This window comes from Momordica charantia, assembly GCF_013281855.1.
Source record: "Momordica charantia cultivar OHB3-1 chromosome 11 unlocalized genomic scaffold, Mcharantia_2.0 BLBB01000011.1, whole genome shotgun sequence".
NCBI classification, from domain to species: domain Eukaryota; kingdom Viridiplantae; phylum Streptophyta; class Magnoliopsida; order Cucurbitales; family Cucurbitaceae; genus Momordica; species Momordica charantia.
Window position 1 is genome coordinate 21,609,097 of NW_028275159.1, and position 18,230 is coordinate 21,627,326.

At 38.1% G+C, this 18,230-nt stretch overlaps 1 protein-coding gene across 1 annotated transcript; it reads left to right on the top strand.

Moving 5' to 3' along the window:
* Positions 1–6,942: 6,942 nt before the first annotated feature.
* On the top strand, positions 6,943–10,745 carry LOC111012048 (uncharacterized). Its single transcript, XM_088120182.1, has 5 exons — positions 6,943–8,115; positions 8,182–8,286; positions 9,244–9,522; positions 9,592–10,053; positions 10,602–10,745. The coding sequence occupies exons 1-5, from the start codon at positions 6,943–6,945 to the stop codon at positions 10,743–10,745; spliced, it is 2,163 nt and encodes a 720-aa protein (XP_087976308.1).
* Positions 10,746–18,230: the final 7,485 nt, after the last annotated feature.

Consider the following 18,230-nt stretch of genomic DNA (forward strand, 5'->3'; position numbering starts at 1 on the left):
GACGAATGTGAAACATATCCCTGATATTCGTATGAATTTAATTTTCACAGGTAAGCTTGATGACGAAGATTTCTGCAATACCTTCTACAATGGGAAATGGAAGCTTACTAGAGGCTCAATGATTGTAGCTAAGGGGGAGAAGTGTTTCTCACTGTATTTGATGCAAGCAATGATTATTGATTCTGCAATAAATACAATAGATGATGAGAAGAGTGTTGAATTATGGCATAAGAGACTCAGTCACATTAGTGAGAAGGGATTGATGATTTTAGCCAAGAAAAATCATCTTTCTGGTATAAAGAATGCACCTCTGAAAAGATGTGCTCATTGCTTAGTTGGGAAACAAACTAGAGTTTCCTTTAAGGCGTCTCAACACTCGAGGAAGCCAAATATACTTGACTTGGTATATTCTGATGTATGCGGTCCTATGAAGACAAAAACACTTGGAGGTTCCTCATATTTTGTGACATTTATAGACGATCATTCGAGTAAAACTTGGGTTTATATGTTGAAGACTAAAGATCAAGTGTTGCAAGTGTTTAAACAATTTCATGCCCTTGTTGAAAGAGAAACTGGTAAGAAGTTGAAGTGCATCAGGAACGATAATGGAGGCGAATATTGTTGACCTTTTGATGAATATTGCAGAAGTCATGGTATTCGACATCAAAAGATAACTCCGAAGACTCCTCAGTTGAATGGGCTAGCTGAGAGAATGAACAGAACACTAGTTGAGCGAGTCAGATGTTTGCTTTCACAGTCACAGTTGCCAAGATCGTTTTGGGGTGAAGCATTAAGCACAGTTGTGCATGTTTTGAATCTCATGCCATGTATTCCTTTGAATTTTGAAGTCCCGGACAGAATTTGGTCAGATAAGGAGATATCCTATAATCACCTACGTGTCTTTGGGTGTAAAGCTTTCGTACATGTTCCTAAAGATGAGAGATTGAAACTTGATGCAAAGACAAGACCATGTGTGTTCCTTGACTATGGCCAAGATGAGTTCGGTTATAAACTATATGATCCAGTACAAAGAAGTTCATAAGAAGTCGAGATGTTGTATTTGTTGAAGACCAAACCATATAAGATATTGAGAAGACAGATAAAACAGAGTTTCAGCACAGTGATGGTTTGATTGACTTGGATTCAGTTCCTTTGACACAACCTTCTACGCAAACTGAGAATGAGGTTCAGAATGATCAGTTTGATGGTACAGTAGAGAGTCCAGAATAGGTTGAGGTAGATGATGTTCATGAACAGCCGGCAGAAACAGAAGTTCCTACAGAGGTTCCTACAGAGGTTTCACTTAGAAGATCTACCAGAAATCGGAGTTCTTCCACACGTTATCCAGTTGATGAGTATGTGTTATTGACTGATGGGGGAGAACCTGAGAGTTATGAGGAGGCCATGGAAGATGAACGCAAAAGAGAGTGGATTGATGCAATGAAAGATGAAATGATGTCATTGCATGAAAACCACACTTTTGACCTTGTCAAGTTGCCTAAAGGAAAAACCGCACTGAAAAATAAGTGGGTTTATCGAGTGAAACAAGAAGAACATACCTCACGACCGTGTTACAAAGCGAGACTAGATGTCAAAGGGTTTAGTTAAAAGAAAGGTGTTGACTTTGATGAAATCTTTGCTCCTGTTGTGAAGATGTCTTCTATATGTGTAGTTATGGGTTTGGCAGCGAGCCTTCACTTGGAGGTTGAGCAGATGGATGTCAAGACTGCATTTTTGCATGGTGATTTAGATAAAGAGATTTATATGGAACAACCAGAGGGATTTGAGGAGAAAGGCAAGGAGAATCTTGTGTGCAAGTTGAATAAGTCTTTATGGGTTGAAACAGGCACCGAGGCAGTGATACAAGAAGTTTGAGTCAGTTATGGGGGAGCAAGGCTTCAAGAAGACTACTTCTGATCATTGCGTATTTGTGCAGAAGTTTTCTGATAATGACTTTATTATACTGTTGCTTTATGTTGATGACATTTTGATTGTTGGCAGTAATATTTCAAGAATTGACACGTTGAAGAAACAGTTGAGCAAATCCTTTGCCGTGAAGGATTTGGGGCTAGTGAAGAAGATTCTTGGAATCCGTATAGCACGAGACAGAGCATCCAAGAAATTGTATATGTCTCAGGAGCATTACATAGAGAAGCTGCTTGAAAGATTCAACATGAGCAAGACTAAAGCAGTAAGTTCTCATCTATCCAATCATTTTAAATTGAGTAGCAAGTAGAGTCCTTCTACAGATAAAGAGAAGGAAGAGATGAGCAGAGTTCCATATGCTTCAGCAGTTGGAAGTTTGATGTATGCCATGGTATGTACTAGACCGGATATTGCCTATGTTGTTGGTGTTGTTAGTCGGTTTATGTCAAATCCAGGAAAACAACATTGGGAGGCAGTAAAATGGATTATGAGATACTTGCGGGTACTTCCAATTTGAAGCTCACTTTTGGAAGTGGAAAGCCAGTGCTTGCCGGTTACACTGATTCAGATATGGCAGGAGATTTAGATAACCGAAAGTCTACTTCCAGATATTTGATGACATTTGCAGGTGGTGCAGTGTCGTGGCAGTCAAGACTACAGAAGTGTGTTGCACTTTCTACGACTGAGGCAGAATATATTGCAGTAGCAGAGGCGTTCAAGAAGATGTTGTGGATGAAGCGATTTATACAAAGCTCGGCTTCAAGCAACAACAGTATGTGATATTATGCGATAATCAAAGTGCTATTTATCTTGGTAAGAATTCAACATTTCATTCGAGAACGAAACATATTGATGTGAGGTATCACTGGATGAGAGATGCTCTCAATGACGGACTTTTGAACTTGAGAAGATACATACTAATCATAATGGATCCGATATGTTGATAAAGAATCTACCAAGAGAAAAACTTGAGTTTTGTCGTTCCGTTGCTGGGATGTCAATTTCTTTCACATAGTGAAAAAGGGGGAGATTTGTTGGGTATTTTTCACATTGTGTGGAAAGCCTAACTTTAAGGCCCACATGGGCCATTAATGTTTTAGGGTTATATATATATATTACTAACCTAGCCGGTCAACCACAATTGAGGAGAGAAAGGGAAAGTCTATGCACGCAGATTGAGGAGAGAAAACAGAAAAGAAAAAGGAAACAAATTCATTCCGTACAGTAACGTTTTTTGCACGATCAGAGGTTGATCCCTGGTCCAATCAGGGTGAAATTTTGACAGCGTGTTCGTAACACGAGGGTCTTCAATCTGGACGGTGGAGATTTCTTTTGGAGCTATCTACAGTCAGATACAGTGGGTAGTTGGTGCCACTTTCTAAGTGAGATCTTTCTAATTTTCTTCCCCGGTTTATTCCCTTTGTTTGCCGAGATTTATTGTCTCGAGATATTATTATTGTATACCTCTAGTTGTTGCTAGGGAGAACTTGGTGTACCTATTATTGATTATGGTAGAGATTTTGACTTCGGTCCGTGGTTTTTTACTTCTCACATTGAGGGGGTTTTTCCACGTTAAAATTGCTTGTGTCTTGTGATTGTTTGGATTATTATTTTTACTTGCTATTTCCTATTAAGTTCGCACAAGAGGGGATAATTGGTCCATAAATTTAAGTGTTTATCCCAAAAAAGTGGTATCAGAGCGAGGTTAAAAATTAATTAGGCCTTGTGTTGAACAATGGAAACTAGTACGATGAAAATGGATTTGGTCACCAAAGAGATCTTCGGCGACCAAATACGTAGTTGTCGTCGAAGATATCTTCGGCGACCAAATGAGTAGTCGTCGCCGAAGATATGTTCAGCGACGACATTAAATTCGTTGCCGAAGATATATCTTCGGCGGCGACTAAGTATTTGGTCGCCGAAAAATATCTTCGACGACCAAATCTTTTTTCGTCTCCGAAGGTATCTAACATTTGGTGACCAAATCCGTTTTCGTCTCCGAAGGCTTTTTTATTTTATTTTTTTCAACAATAAACCTAAATGCTGATTGAATTTCATATAAAACTTATAATATTAAATAAAATTTAGTTTTACAAAAATTACAAAGAAGTTCATACAAACAAAAATTAAACAACATATTCTAATAAGTCTAAAAATAAAAAACCTAAACATATGAAAATGTCTCATATCATCAAATTCTTCACGAGAGATAATCAACTTTTCAGAAGCTTTCGATACAGAAATCGAACTAACCTGAAAAAATAAATAACAAATAAACTTATGTTAACAAATACTTCAACAAGTTAACTCACCACTTCTATTCAAACAAACTTCCAATTCTAACTCATTCTACATAACAAACTAATTGCACATGCCCTGAACTAAAAATTCTCACTTCATATGCATGAACTCAAAGTATGCATTAAAAGTTAACTCATTAAAACAACTTTCAAATTCACAAAACTTACTCTCACTCAGTCTAAAAAACATCCACACAAACTTTATCACAATTCACTTAAAATTCAACAACGTTATCCAAAAACACTTAATAACTCAACACTTCAAACAAACTCACCACTTCCATTCAAACAAACTTCCAATTCAAACTCATTCCACATGTCAAACAAAACATTCAAGCTTTGCACATGTCATGAACTAAAAATGTTATTCAAGCTTTGCATATGCATGAACTCAAAATAAGCATTAAAAGTTAACAAAAACTCATGAAAACAACTTTCAAATTCACAAAACTTACTCTCAGCAAATCTAAAAAACATTCACATAAACTCTATCACAATTCACTTAAAATTCAACAACGTTCTCCAAAAACACTTAATAATGCCCCCCCCCCCCCACACTCTCATATATTCAAAGCCAATAAAAACTCTCCCAAACAAACTTAAAATGCACAAAACTTAGTCTCACTATCAAAACACACACACAACTCTCTCATGTCCATATAACTGTCATTAACTTCAATCCAAATTATACAAACTAAAGGAAATGTACGTATAAAACCCCACAAAGTTAAGAAAAACTAATCTTTAAACTTCAAATTCTCAAAACTTGCTTTTATTATGTAAAACATCCACAATCACCAATTCATTTCACAGATTCAACAAAATCATCCAAAACCACATTATACATAAGCATAGCTAAACTATACATGACATATGTTCTAAATGGCTACCATAACTGCAGGATAGCCACATTTACAGTTATTGAATTCTAACAACACTATACTTCACTTACCAATTCGCTTCAAAGATTCAGTTCACAGAAAATTCACTTGCTACTAATATCTAAAACACTTTGAGACGGTCCTGAAATTCTTCTTTTAGAGTACATATTTCTTGTGATAGCTCTTCTTCCCGCTGTGTTGATGCTACACTTGAAGAAGAACCTCTACGAGACTTTGGTTTTGGGCCCCAACCAGCACCCTTAACGTATCCCGAACGATAACCAAGAACTGTCTCCAATACTTCTGGGTCTTGTATCGGTTCACCTCCGTTTTCCATAGATGCTTCTCTAACACGCATCATGTCTAGCTGCATACATATTTTAAAAAGAACAAAATGTTTACACATAAAATTCAATGCGTAATTTGAAGTTAATTGTTATAAGATTCGTAAACTTACGTAAGCTGTCTCCGCTCTTTCGACCCAACCTTTAGTGTCAGAATATCTTATCTCCCTGAACAAATCGATTTCAGAAAAGTTGTCACCTCTCTCTTCTTCTTTCTACAATTGATAATACATAATTGTTAATAATCGATCTTAAGTAATATAAATATATGGGTAAAAAAATATTATTGCATTGTACCTTTTCCTTTGCAATAATAGCAAACGCCTTCGGCCCCGCAAGATGGTTGAATGACATCATCGCCCTGTTGCGTTTTTTGGTCTCAGATTTTTGCTAACTAAAGAAAACTTAAATGAGAATATATATTGAATATAAATACTAAAAAAAAAGTATAAGTTATATTCGTAAATTACCTTCCACTCATCTGTCTCCCATCTAGCGCACAGCATGTTCCAATCGTCTGGTTTTGCCAACAACCGCTACGGAGGATTGTTGCATGCAATCTCAGGTGTGAGATAACTCAGGTAGTGTAGAAAATCAAGCTGAAATTTAGGAGAAATTACTTTAAATTTATTTCCTTGTATACTATGTGATTTAGGTTTTCCTTGTAGATCTAGATTGATACCTAATTTCTAGTTTTTTGATTGAAGGTAAACTTGTATATATTTTTCATTCTATAGTCTTGAGAAAAATAAGAAAAACTTTCTCATAAAACTTCATGGTATCAGAGCTTTCAGAAATAAATCATATTTTTCAAAACCCTAGCCGTCAGGAAATAAACCTAGTTTCACAAACCCTAGCCGTCATCATATCCATCTCCAGCGAACTATTCACGGCAACTTTGTTGCCGTCGATCTTCTCCGTCGCTGTCGACCCTCTCGTGAAGTGAACTCTCATCCCTACGGTCTTCATCGTGAGCAAACCTCCATCTGACGGCCTCCGCGACTCGCTGTCATCGCCATCTTCAATCTGCTCAGATCCGTTCGCAGTCGACCTTCAGATCTATTATTGACGCAGCCACTCGTACAGCTACCGCCGCCGCTTCTGCTGCTTCCGTCCGCCGTTGTTGGAGTCGTTGAGGGACGAGAGTGTTACTGCCGAACCAAACGCACCACCGTCGAGGTAAGGCTGGGATTTCCGCCTCTGCGAGAAGACCGAGGGTCGTGCTACTGCTGACCTGAAGGAGACGCCGCAGGTCTTGAGGTGCTGTCGCCGCTCGTTCAGTGCTTCAGATCTGCAACCGATCCATTTTGGTGTCTTTTGTCCTCTATTTTTTTTTTCAGATCACCTTTGTTCGTAGATCGATTCGCTATGGCAGATTCGGAATCAGAATCTCAGAATAATATCCCAATTTTTCGCTAAAGCAGCAACACTCAGATAACATGCCACAAACTCACAGGCCACAATTATCTTCAGTGGTCTCAATCAGTGAAGATGTTCACGTATGGTCGTGGATTGGAGGACCATATCACAGATAAAGCAGAATCACCAAAATCTGATGATCCAAAATTTCGCAAATGGAGGGCTGAAAATAATCAAGTAATGAGCTGGTTAATAAACTATATGGCAACCGAAATTGGAGAAAATTTTCTCCTATTTTCTACTGCCAAAGAGATTTGGGAAGCTGTTCGTGATACTTTCTCCAATAAGGAAAACACTGCTGAAATTTTCCAGATAGAGACTACTTTCCAAGATCTCAAACAAGGTGATTTATCTGTTACAACCTATTACTCCACTTTATCTCGCTATTGGCAACAATTAGATCTATTTGAAACTATTGATTGGAAATGCTCTGATAATCGTACTCTCTTTCGAGAATTTGTGGAAACAAAGAGGATTTTCAAATTCCTAATGGGTCTCAATAAATCCCTTGATGAAGTTCGTGGTCGAATTCTCGGAACTAAGCCATTACCTAGTATCCGAGAAGTCTTTTTTGAAGTACGTAGGGAGGAAAGTCGAAAGAAAGTCATGTTGGGATCATCTGAACATCCTCTTACTCAAACTGAATTTGCTCTCATTTCCCAACGAGATCACCCAAATGATCCAATCGCTCTTGCTGCCCGGGGAAACTTCCAATCCTATGGTTACAATCGACAGCACAAAGGGCGACCATGGTGCGATCATTGTCATAAAGTGGGACATGTCAAAGAAACCTGTTGGAAACTACATGGGAAACCAACAAATTGGAAGCCGAACACTACTAGATCGGATCGAGAAACTAAGGGGAATGCTGCTGTATCTGAAACTTCCAATCAACAACCACATGCTAAAGAGTTGTTGAACATGCTGCAACAACTATTACACAAAACAAATCTATCAACAACAGTAGGTGGTTCTGGGAATGTACAGCAAGGTAACAAAAATTCCCTTGCTCTCCATACTCAAACTCTTCCATCTGAATGGATAGTGGACTCTGGAGCATCAGATCATATGACAGGTGATAGATCCTTATTCTCATCCTTTTCACTTTATATGGGAAACCTCTCTGTTCGAATTGCTAACGGTACACCTGCTAAAGTGACCGGTATTGGAAGCATTCAGATATCAAGCTCTCTAATTCTTGAGTCAGTTTTATTTGTGCCAACGTTGGAGTATAATCTGCTATCTGTAAGTAAGTTGAATCGAGACTTGAACTGCGAAACTAAATTCCTTGCAAACTCTTGTATTTTTCAGGACTTGGGATCGGGGAAGATGATTGGCAATGCTGAACTATGTGCTGGATTGTATCTTCTGAGAGCAACTAGTCCTCCACAAACACATGAATGCAATAAACTTGTGGTTCAGTCTAATCGTGAGTCAGCTTATATTTCTGAGTCTTTAAATCATAAAGATAGTCGTATCATGATGTTGCACTATCGTTTTGGTCATCCAAATTTTGCCTATCTCGAGCGTCTGTTTCCTTCTTTATTTATCAATAAAAAGAGTCAATTTTTCAAGTGTGAGATTTGTCAACTCTCCAAACACACACGTGCCCATTATTCACCTAATATTCATTCTCCGTCTCAACCTTTCTCTCCTATCCATGGAGACATTTGTGGACCTTCAAGGGTAAAAAATATCAATGGGGCTCGTTGGTTTCTTCTGTTTGTTGATGATCACACACGTTTGAGTTGGACATTCCTTATGAAAGACAAATCTGAAACTAGCCAATTATTCACAACTTTTCGTAAAATGATCCAAAATTAGTTTCAAGTCAATATCCAAGTACTGAAAACGGACAATGCACGTGACTTTTTCAACTCATCCCTCGGAACATATCTCCAATCTCATGGCATTGTTCACCAACGTTCGTGTGTTGACACACCACAACAAAATGGTGTCGTTGAACGCAAAAATCGTCATCTTCTCGATGTAGCCCGATCCCTAATGCTCACATCACACATTCCAAAATCTTTTTGGGGTGAAGCTGTTCTCACTTCGACCTATCTCATAAACCGATTGCCCTCCCGTATTCTCAAATTCAGCACACCCTTGCAAAGTTTACTTACGACCTATCCTACATCCCATCTGGTCTCCCAACTACCATTAAAAATATTTGGGTGTACTGCATTCGTTCATGTTTATCCTCAGCATCGTAGTAAACTTGATGCGAGATCCATAAAATGTGTCTTCCTTGGATACTCGTCAAATAAAAAAGGATACAAGTGTTATCATCCTCCATCTCAAAAGTTCTTTCATACCATTGATGTCACATTTTTTGAACATCAACCATATTATCCCAATTCTGTAATTCAGAGGGAGCGTTATGATCCTGAATCACAAAATTGGGATTGCACTCCTGATCTTCCTACGGTAACTTTAAATCTATCATCTGAAAGTTCACTTGTACCATCTTCTGAGTCAACTCCCTTATCTACCCCTGAGCCTGAATTGCAAGTCTATTCGCGAAGAGCGAGACAACTTGAGAGGACTGAGATACAACCTACACAAGTTCAGCAAAGCCAAGATCTAAACCAAAATCCTAATGTCCTTGAAATAACACACGACATGTCAGAAGATGATAGACCTATCGCTGTAAGGAAATGTGTTCGCTCATGTACTCAACATCCCATACAATATCACTTATCTTACACTAATTTGTAGCCATGTTTCAAAGCTTTTGTGACTTCACTAGATCAGATACAAATTCCCAACTCAGTTCAAGAAGCTCTACAGAGACCTGAATGGAAAGCTGCCACCCTAGAAGAGCTACAGGCGCTGGAGAAAAATGGGACTTGGATCCTTACGGACTTACCCCCAGGTAAACGCACAGTTGGTTGTAAATGGATTTTTTCAACCAAACACAAACTAGATGGTAGTATAGAGCGGTTCAAAGCTCGTCTTGTGGCAAAAGGATTCACCCAAGCTTATGGGATTGACTATCAGGAAACGTTTGCTCCAGTTGCCAAGCTGAATACTATTCGGGTACTTCTTTCAACTGCGACAAATCTAGATTGGCCCTTGTTTCAACTAAATGTAAAGAATGTATTTCTAAATGGCGATTTAGTAGAGGAAGTGTACATGGACATACCTCATGGATTTGAGAACAGGTATACTAGAGGAAAGGTATGTAAACTCAAGAAGTCTCTTTATGGACTAAATCAGTCACTTCGGGCTTGGTTTGAAAAATTTACAGCTATGTTAAAACAAGATGACTATACTCAGTGTCAATCCGACCATACCCTCTTCATCAAACATTTTTCACCAAGTAAGATCACTGAATAGTATATGTTGATGATATAATTCTCATAGGAAATGTTTCTGAGGAGATGATTCGACTGAAGCAACTTCTCTCAAAGAAATTTGAGATCAAAGACTTGGGACACCTAAGGTATTTTCTAGGAATGGAAGTCGCAAGATCTAGTAAAGGGATTTCTGTTACTCAAAGAAAGCACACGCTAGATCTCCTAAGAGAAACAGGGATGAGTGGCTGCAAACCAACAGATACACCTATGGATGCAAACTCAAAACTTTGAGTTAATCTCGAAGATGAACCAGTTGATCGAGGCAGATATCAACGTTTAGTTTGGAAGCTTATATACTTAACTCATACGCGACCAGACATTAGCTTTGCCGTTAGTGTGGTAAGTCAATTCCTGAACAAACCTTCAAAGAAACATATGGAAGCTGTGTATAGAATATTGAGATATCTGAAGCACGATCCTGGAAAGGGACTCATGTTTAGGAAGATCACAAACCGAGCTCTTGAAGTCTACACTGATGCAGATTGGGCTGGATCTCCAATTGATCGGAAGTAAACATCAGGATCTTGTTCATATGTATGAGAAAATTTAGTAACCTGGCGCAGTAAGAAACAACCGGTTGTAGCCCGAAGCAGTGCTGAAGCTGAGTTTCGATCATTAGCACATGGAATTTGCGAAGGAATTTAGTTAAAACGCCTTCTCACTGAGCTCAAGATCAAGACTGAAGGTACTATAGAGGTACTATGTGACAACCAATCTGCCATAGCCATCGCAAGAAATCCAGTACATCATGATCGTATGAAACATGTTGAAATAGACCGTCACTTCATCAGTGAGAAGATTGAGACGTAGATAATTAACCTAAGATATGTGTCCTCCCAACAACAAGCAGCTGATATATTAACTAAGGCATTGCATCGAACCAGCCTTAGTAGATTGATTTCGAAACTTGGAATGACGAGCATATATCATCCAGCTTGAGGGAGAGTGTAGAAAATCAAGCTGAAATTTAGAGAAATTACTTTAAATTTATTTCCTTGTATACTATGTGATTTAGGTTTTCCTTGTAGATCTAGATTGATACCTAATTTCTAGTTTTTTGATTGAAGGTAAACTTGTATATATTTTTCATTCTATAGTCTTGAGAAAAATAAGAAAAACTTTGTCATAAAGCTTCAAGTAGTGTTGGCACAATTTTGCCCTATACGCCTTATGTGTCGTTCTCATCTCATGCTCGATGAATTTCATCAGAACTCGATTTGATTCGCTGAAATCGAAATGAACCTACAACAAAAAACATCAAACATATATTTAAGTGTTATTACTGTTGCATCATAACAAAAGATAAAATATATTAAGTAATTAATCTCAAACCTTGAGCTGAGTTATAATTGCCTTCTTCTGAATTTCTTCGTCCTCATTCCACTTGTTAACCTTTAGGTCCACTGGTTCATGTGTATGTACCCCGATCGCCATAAAGAATGTGGTGGCCATGAGAACATATTGGTCTATTAACTGTGTGGTCACATACGATACGTACCTTTGCGTTCATTCCACGAACTTGATTTTCTAGCTCTATCAATCGAGTATATCCTTGCACGCCTAATCTATCTGTATGTTGCCAAACAATAAACCAATTAGTAAAATCATATTTATTTATTTTACATATATTTAAATTGACGTACCTGAAGGAAAAGCCGGAACAAGCGGGTTGCTGGTGGATGCTCATAACCCTATATGTGTGCCTCTAACTGACCTGCTTGGTCTGGTCTCATTTTTCTGCGAAGTTAGGCAACCAACGAAATGTATTATATATTGACAAAACAAATACTCAACATAAATCAATTTGATGCATAATTTATCCAACATATATTTAATTCGACATACTTGGAGGAATACTTATTCGCTATAGTACTTATCATCAATATCATCTATATCATTATCAGTTGATGCGTCTACATCGTCCGATTCGTTATTTATAAAACATCAACTACTATACAAAACATAACTCAAGCATGTGTTCAAAATTACAAAACATCAACTTCACAATTTATACATTAACTCACATAAAACATCACAATTTCTCCATTAACATTTACAATTTCCCAAATAGAATTCACATTTTATTAAATAAAATCCATAGTTTATCAAATAACAAACAAAATAATATACATAAATATAATATTTTAAAATAAAAAGCCTAAATAATTCTAATATTATAAAAAAATAATATAAATAAAGAAAATATTAAAAAAATTACCTTAAGCCCACCGGTTGTTGGGGCGTCGGCGTGGCAGCGGCAGTGGCGGAGGGCGGCAGAGAAAATGGGGTGGTCGACGAAGAAACGGGGGTAGGCGGCGGTGAAATGGGGGTGCGCGGCGCAAAGCGGGTGTGGGCCACTTCGGTAGAAGAAGGGAGGGTGCGAGATCTGGCAGTGGCGGCAGCGGACGGATGGCACAGCTCGAGCGACGACGGCAGATGGTGGAGGGTTCGATTTCAGCGGTGACGGCGGATGTGGTGGCGGCGAGAGAGATAAGGGGTACGGTGGGGCGCGATAGAGAGATGGGAGGAAGATGAGAAATGGAGAAATGGAAAAATGGAGGTGAAATTGATTTTAGGGCAATCTTTGGCGACGCTGAAGGTTAAAAAACTTGTGTCTAAAAAGTAAATAAAAAAAAGTAAAAATTTGATGTTTGACCCAATCGGCGACGAAAATGTAATTTCGTCGTTGATATGGACCTTCAGCGACTAAAGATAAAATCGTCGCCGAAGGTCAGTGGTGACGAAACGAGAGATTTTGTTGCCGATGTTCATGTTTGGCGAAGACATTACTTTGTCGTCGCCGAAAGCATTTAAAATTGCCGCCCCAGCAATTTCATTTTAGCTTTCGGCAACGAAAGCAAGTTTTGTTGCTGAAGCTTGCTAAGTTTCAGTGACGAAAAACTAATTTCGTCGCTGAAACACATTCTTCGGCGACGATATTCTTTTATCGTCGCCGAAAGGGTCTGAAGGGGCGGCAATTTTACCGCCCCAGCAATTTCATTTGACCTTTCGGTGGCGAAAATTAAGTTCGTCGCCGAAGGAGCACTTTCAACGACGAAGAAAATAATTCGTTGCCGAATATCCCAGGTTTCAGCGACGAAATAAATAGTTCGTCGCCGAAACACCTTATTTGGCGACGAACTTAATTTTCGTCATATGTTTTGTTAGTAAATTTTTTATGCAATCCTATGATAATAATGTTGATTCATCTCGTCAAACCCGTGGACATATGAAATGTTGACATGTCGATAAAAATTTAATATCCTAGACACAATAGTTTATGTAACATTTTTTTTATTTAGTCCTAGCACTCTAAGAACATATGTTTTGGTGTAATTGCACTAAATTCTTAGTTGATTATTGTCGGTTTAAAATGTCAATTTATGGTCACTTTGTTTTATTTATTATCTCATTTTTCTTCTTTACAATTCAACACAATACTTGCACTCGCTAAGATTATTGTAATATGATCATAAACAATTTACAAACACGTTTTCCTTGTGTTACACTCGCTAAACTTATTGTAACATGATCATAAAACTTTTTATAAACATGTTTTCTTTAGGTATGAAATTTGTGTTTAAGATTTTTTAAATAGAAGACTTAAAATGCCACTTTTGAAAAGTACAGGGACTAAAATAAATATTACGAAATTACATAAATTAAAATGAACAAAAATTAAAAGTATGTACATTTAAGGTTAACATTTTGAAAGTAGGTGGAGCAACATAGGTGAAAGTTGAAAAATATATTAATAAATATAGTATTTAAACTTTTTTCTTAGTTGGACAATTACAAACATGGTGAAAATTTATTTTACTTTCTCAAGGGTTAAAATTTTCTTTTAACTTTTTTTTAGTACAACAATTGTAGGCCGGAGAGGAATCAAACCTCCAACCTTGAGAGAAGGAATTAGTGTTTTAACCTTAAGCTCGTTGGCTATTTTATTTTGGTTCTTCATCCTTTACCTATTTATTTTTAATCATAAACCATTAAAATATGCATTTTAGTTTTTGTGGTTGTTATGTCATTTAATGGTTAATAAATTGATGACATGACTTTGAGTGTGTATTAATATTAGTCCATGCCCCCTTGCGTTACCCCACTTGCATGCTAACATGTCAGTAAAGTTGTTATGTGTCATCACTTGATTAGTTTACATCATCGAGTAAAATTTGACCATTGAACGCTATAGTAGTTACTGCATCATAAAAAAATTATCCTTGAAGCACCACATCAATTCCACGTCAATTCTAGATTATATTATTATTAGATTATGAATATGTTATTTGAATTAGATATAGTTTAGATTATTTAAATTAGATTTATTTACCATTTGAATTATGATATGAGATTAGATAAAAAACTATTTTAATCATATTCTATTAGAATAATTAGGTTATTAGGTTTGTGTTGGATATGGAGCCAAATCAAAGCAACGGGCCAAAAATACAAAGTCCATAAACTTGTCATCATTATAAATACGTGTTGTTTTTCTTAGGTTGTGCCGTGAGAAGAGAAACACAGAGAAAACGTGGGTGGCGGCACTTTGTGGAGAAATTGGTGTCAGGCTTTGGCAGAGAAGAAAATTTTGGGTTGTAGTGTGTCGTGGGCATGATTTTTGTAAGATTTCTTTTCATTCTTGTTCCTAAGTATTAATTGTATTACAATACTTAGAAGTTAGGAGACTTTTGTTGGGACCTTTAGGGAATATTGGAAACTGGACGTAGCACTTAGTAGTGAACCAGGGAGGCGAGACGATATTGATAGAAGCTTCTTTTTCATTCTTGGAAAATGAAAGAGAGAAGATTGCATTCAATATTGCGTTTGACCTTGTAGTTTATGGAGCTATCATCTTTCCTAAGTTGCGTTAACAGCCAGGAGGAAAAAGATTTTTGCTTTTTTCCCAAGTTATCAGGATCAAAGCGCTGCGCGTGTGTCACAATTATTCCTATTTGCATATAGTGGTTGTGTTTGGGTATTTTATGTGGAAGGGAAAATTGTACATGATTCTTGATTTCCGAACAAGGATCGTTGGGTTTGTAAGGAGTGCAAACAAAATCCCACATTGGCTAGGGAAATGGGTGATCCATGGTATATACAATTATCTCCATTGGTATGAGACCTTTTGGTGGAACAAAAAACAAAGTCGTGAAGGTTATGCTCAAACCGGACAATATCATATCATTGTGGAGATACTCGAGGTACGAGGAGTACTGTTGTCCTTAACAAGTGGTATCAGAGCCATGAAAACTTAGCTGTGTGGGGGAGGAATCCTCGGGGGTCGAACAAGAGTGATGGGCAAGCCTAATAGTCATTACGAAATTTGTGGATGGATCTCAAAATTGAACAAAAAGTGCTCGTAGCAGGGAGATGCGGGCTCCCGTCACCCAGCCAAAAATTGCTCCAAATCAAGCACGCTTAACTTTGGAGTTTTTACAATTAAGTTACCGAGAAAGAAGGGGCACCTTGTTAGTATAGGTAGTACCTATCATTTCTTTTAAGCTTTGTTAACCATACTTTCTATGGTCTCAGGATTCCTCTCATTCAGATGTGGTATCGGTTCATTCTAGTCGGGCGTTACATTTGGAATTCATTTTGGTTTTGTCATTGGTATTGATTGTTGGAATTTGCTTTGATTTTGGTTTTGCAATTCATTTTGAGTTTGACATTGGATTTGGTTTTAGTTTGACATTGACATTGATATTGGCATTAGTTTTGGTTTTTGGTTTGGTTTTGGTTTTAGGTATAGAATTGGTTTTGGATTTGACATCGGCATTGGTGACATTCGCATTGGCATACGCATCGAAGTTATTGGCATTGACTTTGATGTTATTTCTCAAACTCATATCATGAGTTTTGAGAAGGGATGTTAGATTATATTATTAGATTATGGTTGTGTTATTTGAATGAGATATAATTCAGATTATATTGTTTGAATTATAATATGAGATTAGATGATCAATATTTTATGAGTGTAAATAGGTTATTAGGTTTTGTATCAAATGCAATTCCTAGTATTGATGTATTCTCTTTCTTTTTTCTCTCCTCCCCTAAAATTATCAAACATGACTATCACATGTCAAATTATGATTAGTCTGTTTGTCCACGTCATGAAGCCACGTATGATTTTTTCTCCCAATCTTGTTTTGGCCAAACTTCTTTGTTTTGACTCCAATTATTGGAATGATTCAAAAGACGTAAGAATTTTCTTTCGAGCTCTAAAGCTATGGTGAGCTCAAAATACCAAAATCTGTTAGGATTGGTGGAATCAAAATGATGTCGGAACGAGCTAAGGATGAGTCAGGATCAAGCTAGGACGCGTTGGGATTGAAGTGGGATGAAAACAGGAGAAAGCAGATGCTGCAGGCCAAAGGGGCCGAAAGTGCAGCACCATGGCGCTGTCCCGGTGGGCGCGTGGGGGCGTCTGTTCGTCCGTAGTGCCATGATGCCGTGGATAGTGCTATGATGCTGTGTCGGTGCCTATATATTCGTGTTTTCGGGTTTAGGGTTTTTCCCAATTGAATTTTGGAGTGATTTCAGTCGATTTTCAGCGGATGTGTTAGCTTGTATTGAAGGTAACACACACTTGTGGGTAGTGGACAGTGCAGCTTCGGTACAAGTATCTTCAGACAGAAGTTGGTTCATGTCCTTTACTTCAGGAAATCATGGCGCGTGGTGAGGATGGGAAATAGAAGACTCTCCAAGATCAGAGGACTTGGGGATGTTTGTCTGAGGACTTACAGTGGGACCGAGTTAATACTACATGATGTGAAGTATGTACCCAATTTCAGGATGAATTTGATATCAGCGGGGAAGCTGGATGACGAAGGCTACAGAAGTGAGTTTGCAGAGAACAGATGGAAACTCATGAGGGGATCCGAGGTAATGGTTGTTGGCCACAGAAAAGCTTCAATATATGTGTTAAGGTTTGGCGTTGCCAGAGGATCAGAGAGACAAGTTATGCACAGGGCTGTAGATAGTTCAGGGGGAGACTTGAAAGAACTAGCAACATTAATAGTCAGAACAGATAAGAAGAATCTGTCATCAGTTCAAGTACAACAGTTGGGAAGTAGAGGAAAAGGAAAGGGGAACAACCCAATGAGGTGTTTAGTAGACTGTCAGGATAAAGCCCCAGTTTTCAAGCAGATTAGCTAGCTAATGAAGTCGTGAAGGCGAAAGAGTACATCAAGGAGAAAGACTACAGTGGGTGCTGAGGTCGATGGTGAGGTTTCGAGAGTGGCAACAGACTTAGGTGGGAGTGACAAGTCATCAATGAAAAAGCTTTTTTTCAAGAGTCGTTGGGTGAGAGTGAAGAAGGAAGCGTCTGAGAACACTTAGTTCGAGTGGGAACACGTAGCTGTGTCTCTTACGTCTGGGAGACAAGACCAAGTAAGATTGCTCAGTCTCAAGGCAATCACAGATGGAGCCTTGGTTGGTGTTAAGAAGAAGTAAGAAACTATCGATGTAATGAGAGTTGAGTCTTGGTTGGTGCTAAAAGGATGTTGATCAGTTAGAAGCTGTTGGTGCAGTTAGAACTGAGTCATGAGGGACACTGTTGTTGCAGTGGGAGGCGAAATTGTTGTTTTGTCTCCAAGTGGGAGATTTGGGTTATTAGTGGAGCCAAATCATGTAATGGGCTAATCGACCCATTACCTAAACTTTCTTTTTCTTCATTTCGTAATGTTGCCTCTTAAAATTTCTAATAACATTTAGTTATAGGCTTAGCCGTGTCGTGAAGAAACAATAGGGAGTGACGGCAGCAACTTGTTGGCACAGAAGAAAAAGAAGAACAAGGGTTTTATAGAGTGTTGTTGGCAGTCCGTTCTCTCGAGGTTAGTGAGGTTTTTAATCATGTATTCCTAAGTAGCTATTGTCGTAGTGCTTAAAAGCTAGGTGACCATTGTTATGATATCTAGAGAGAGCTTTGTGGAGCGTTTGTGAGGCTCAAAGAAGACAATATCATACCATTGTGGAGATACTCGGGGTACGAAGGAT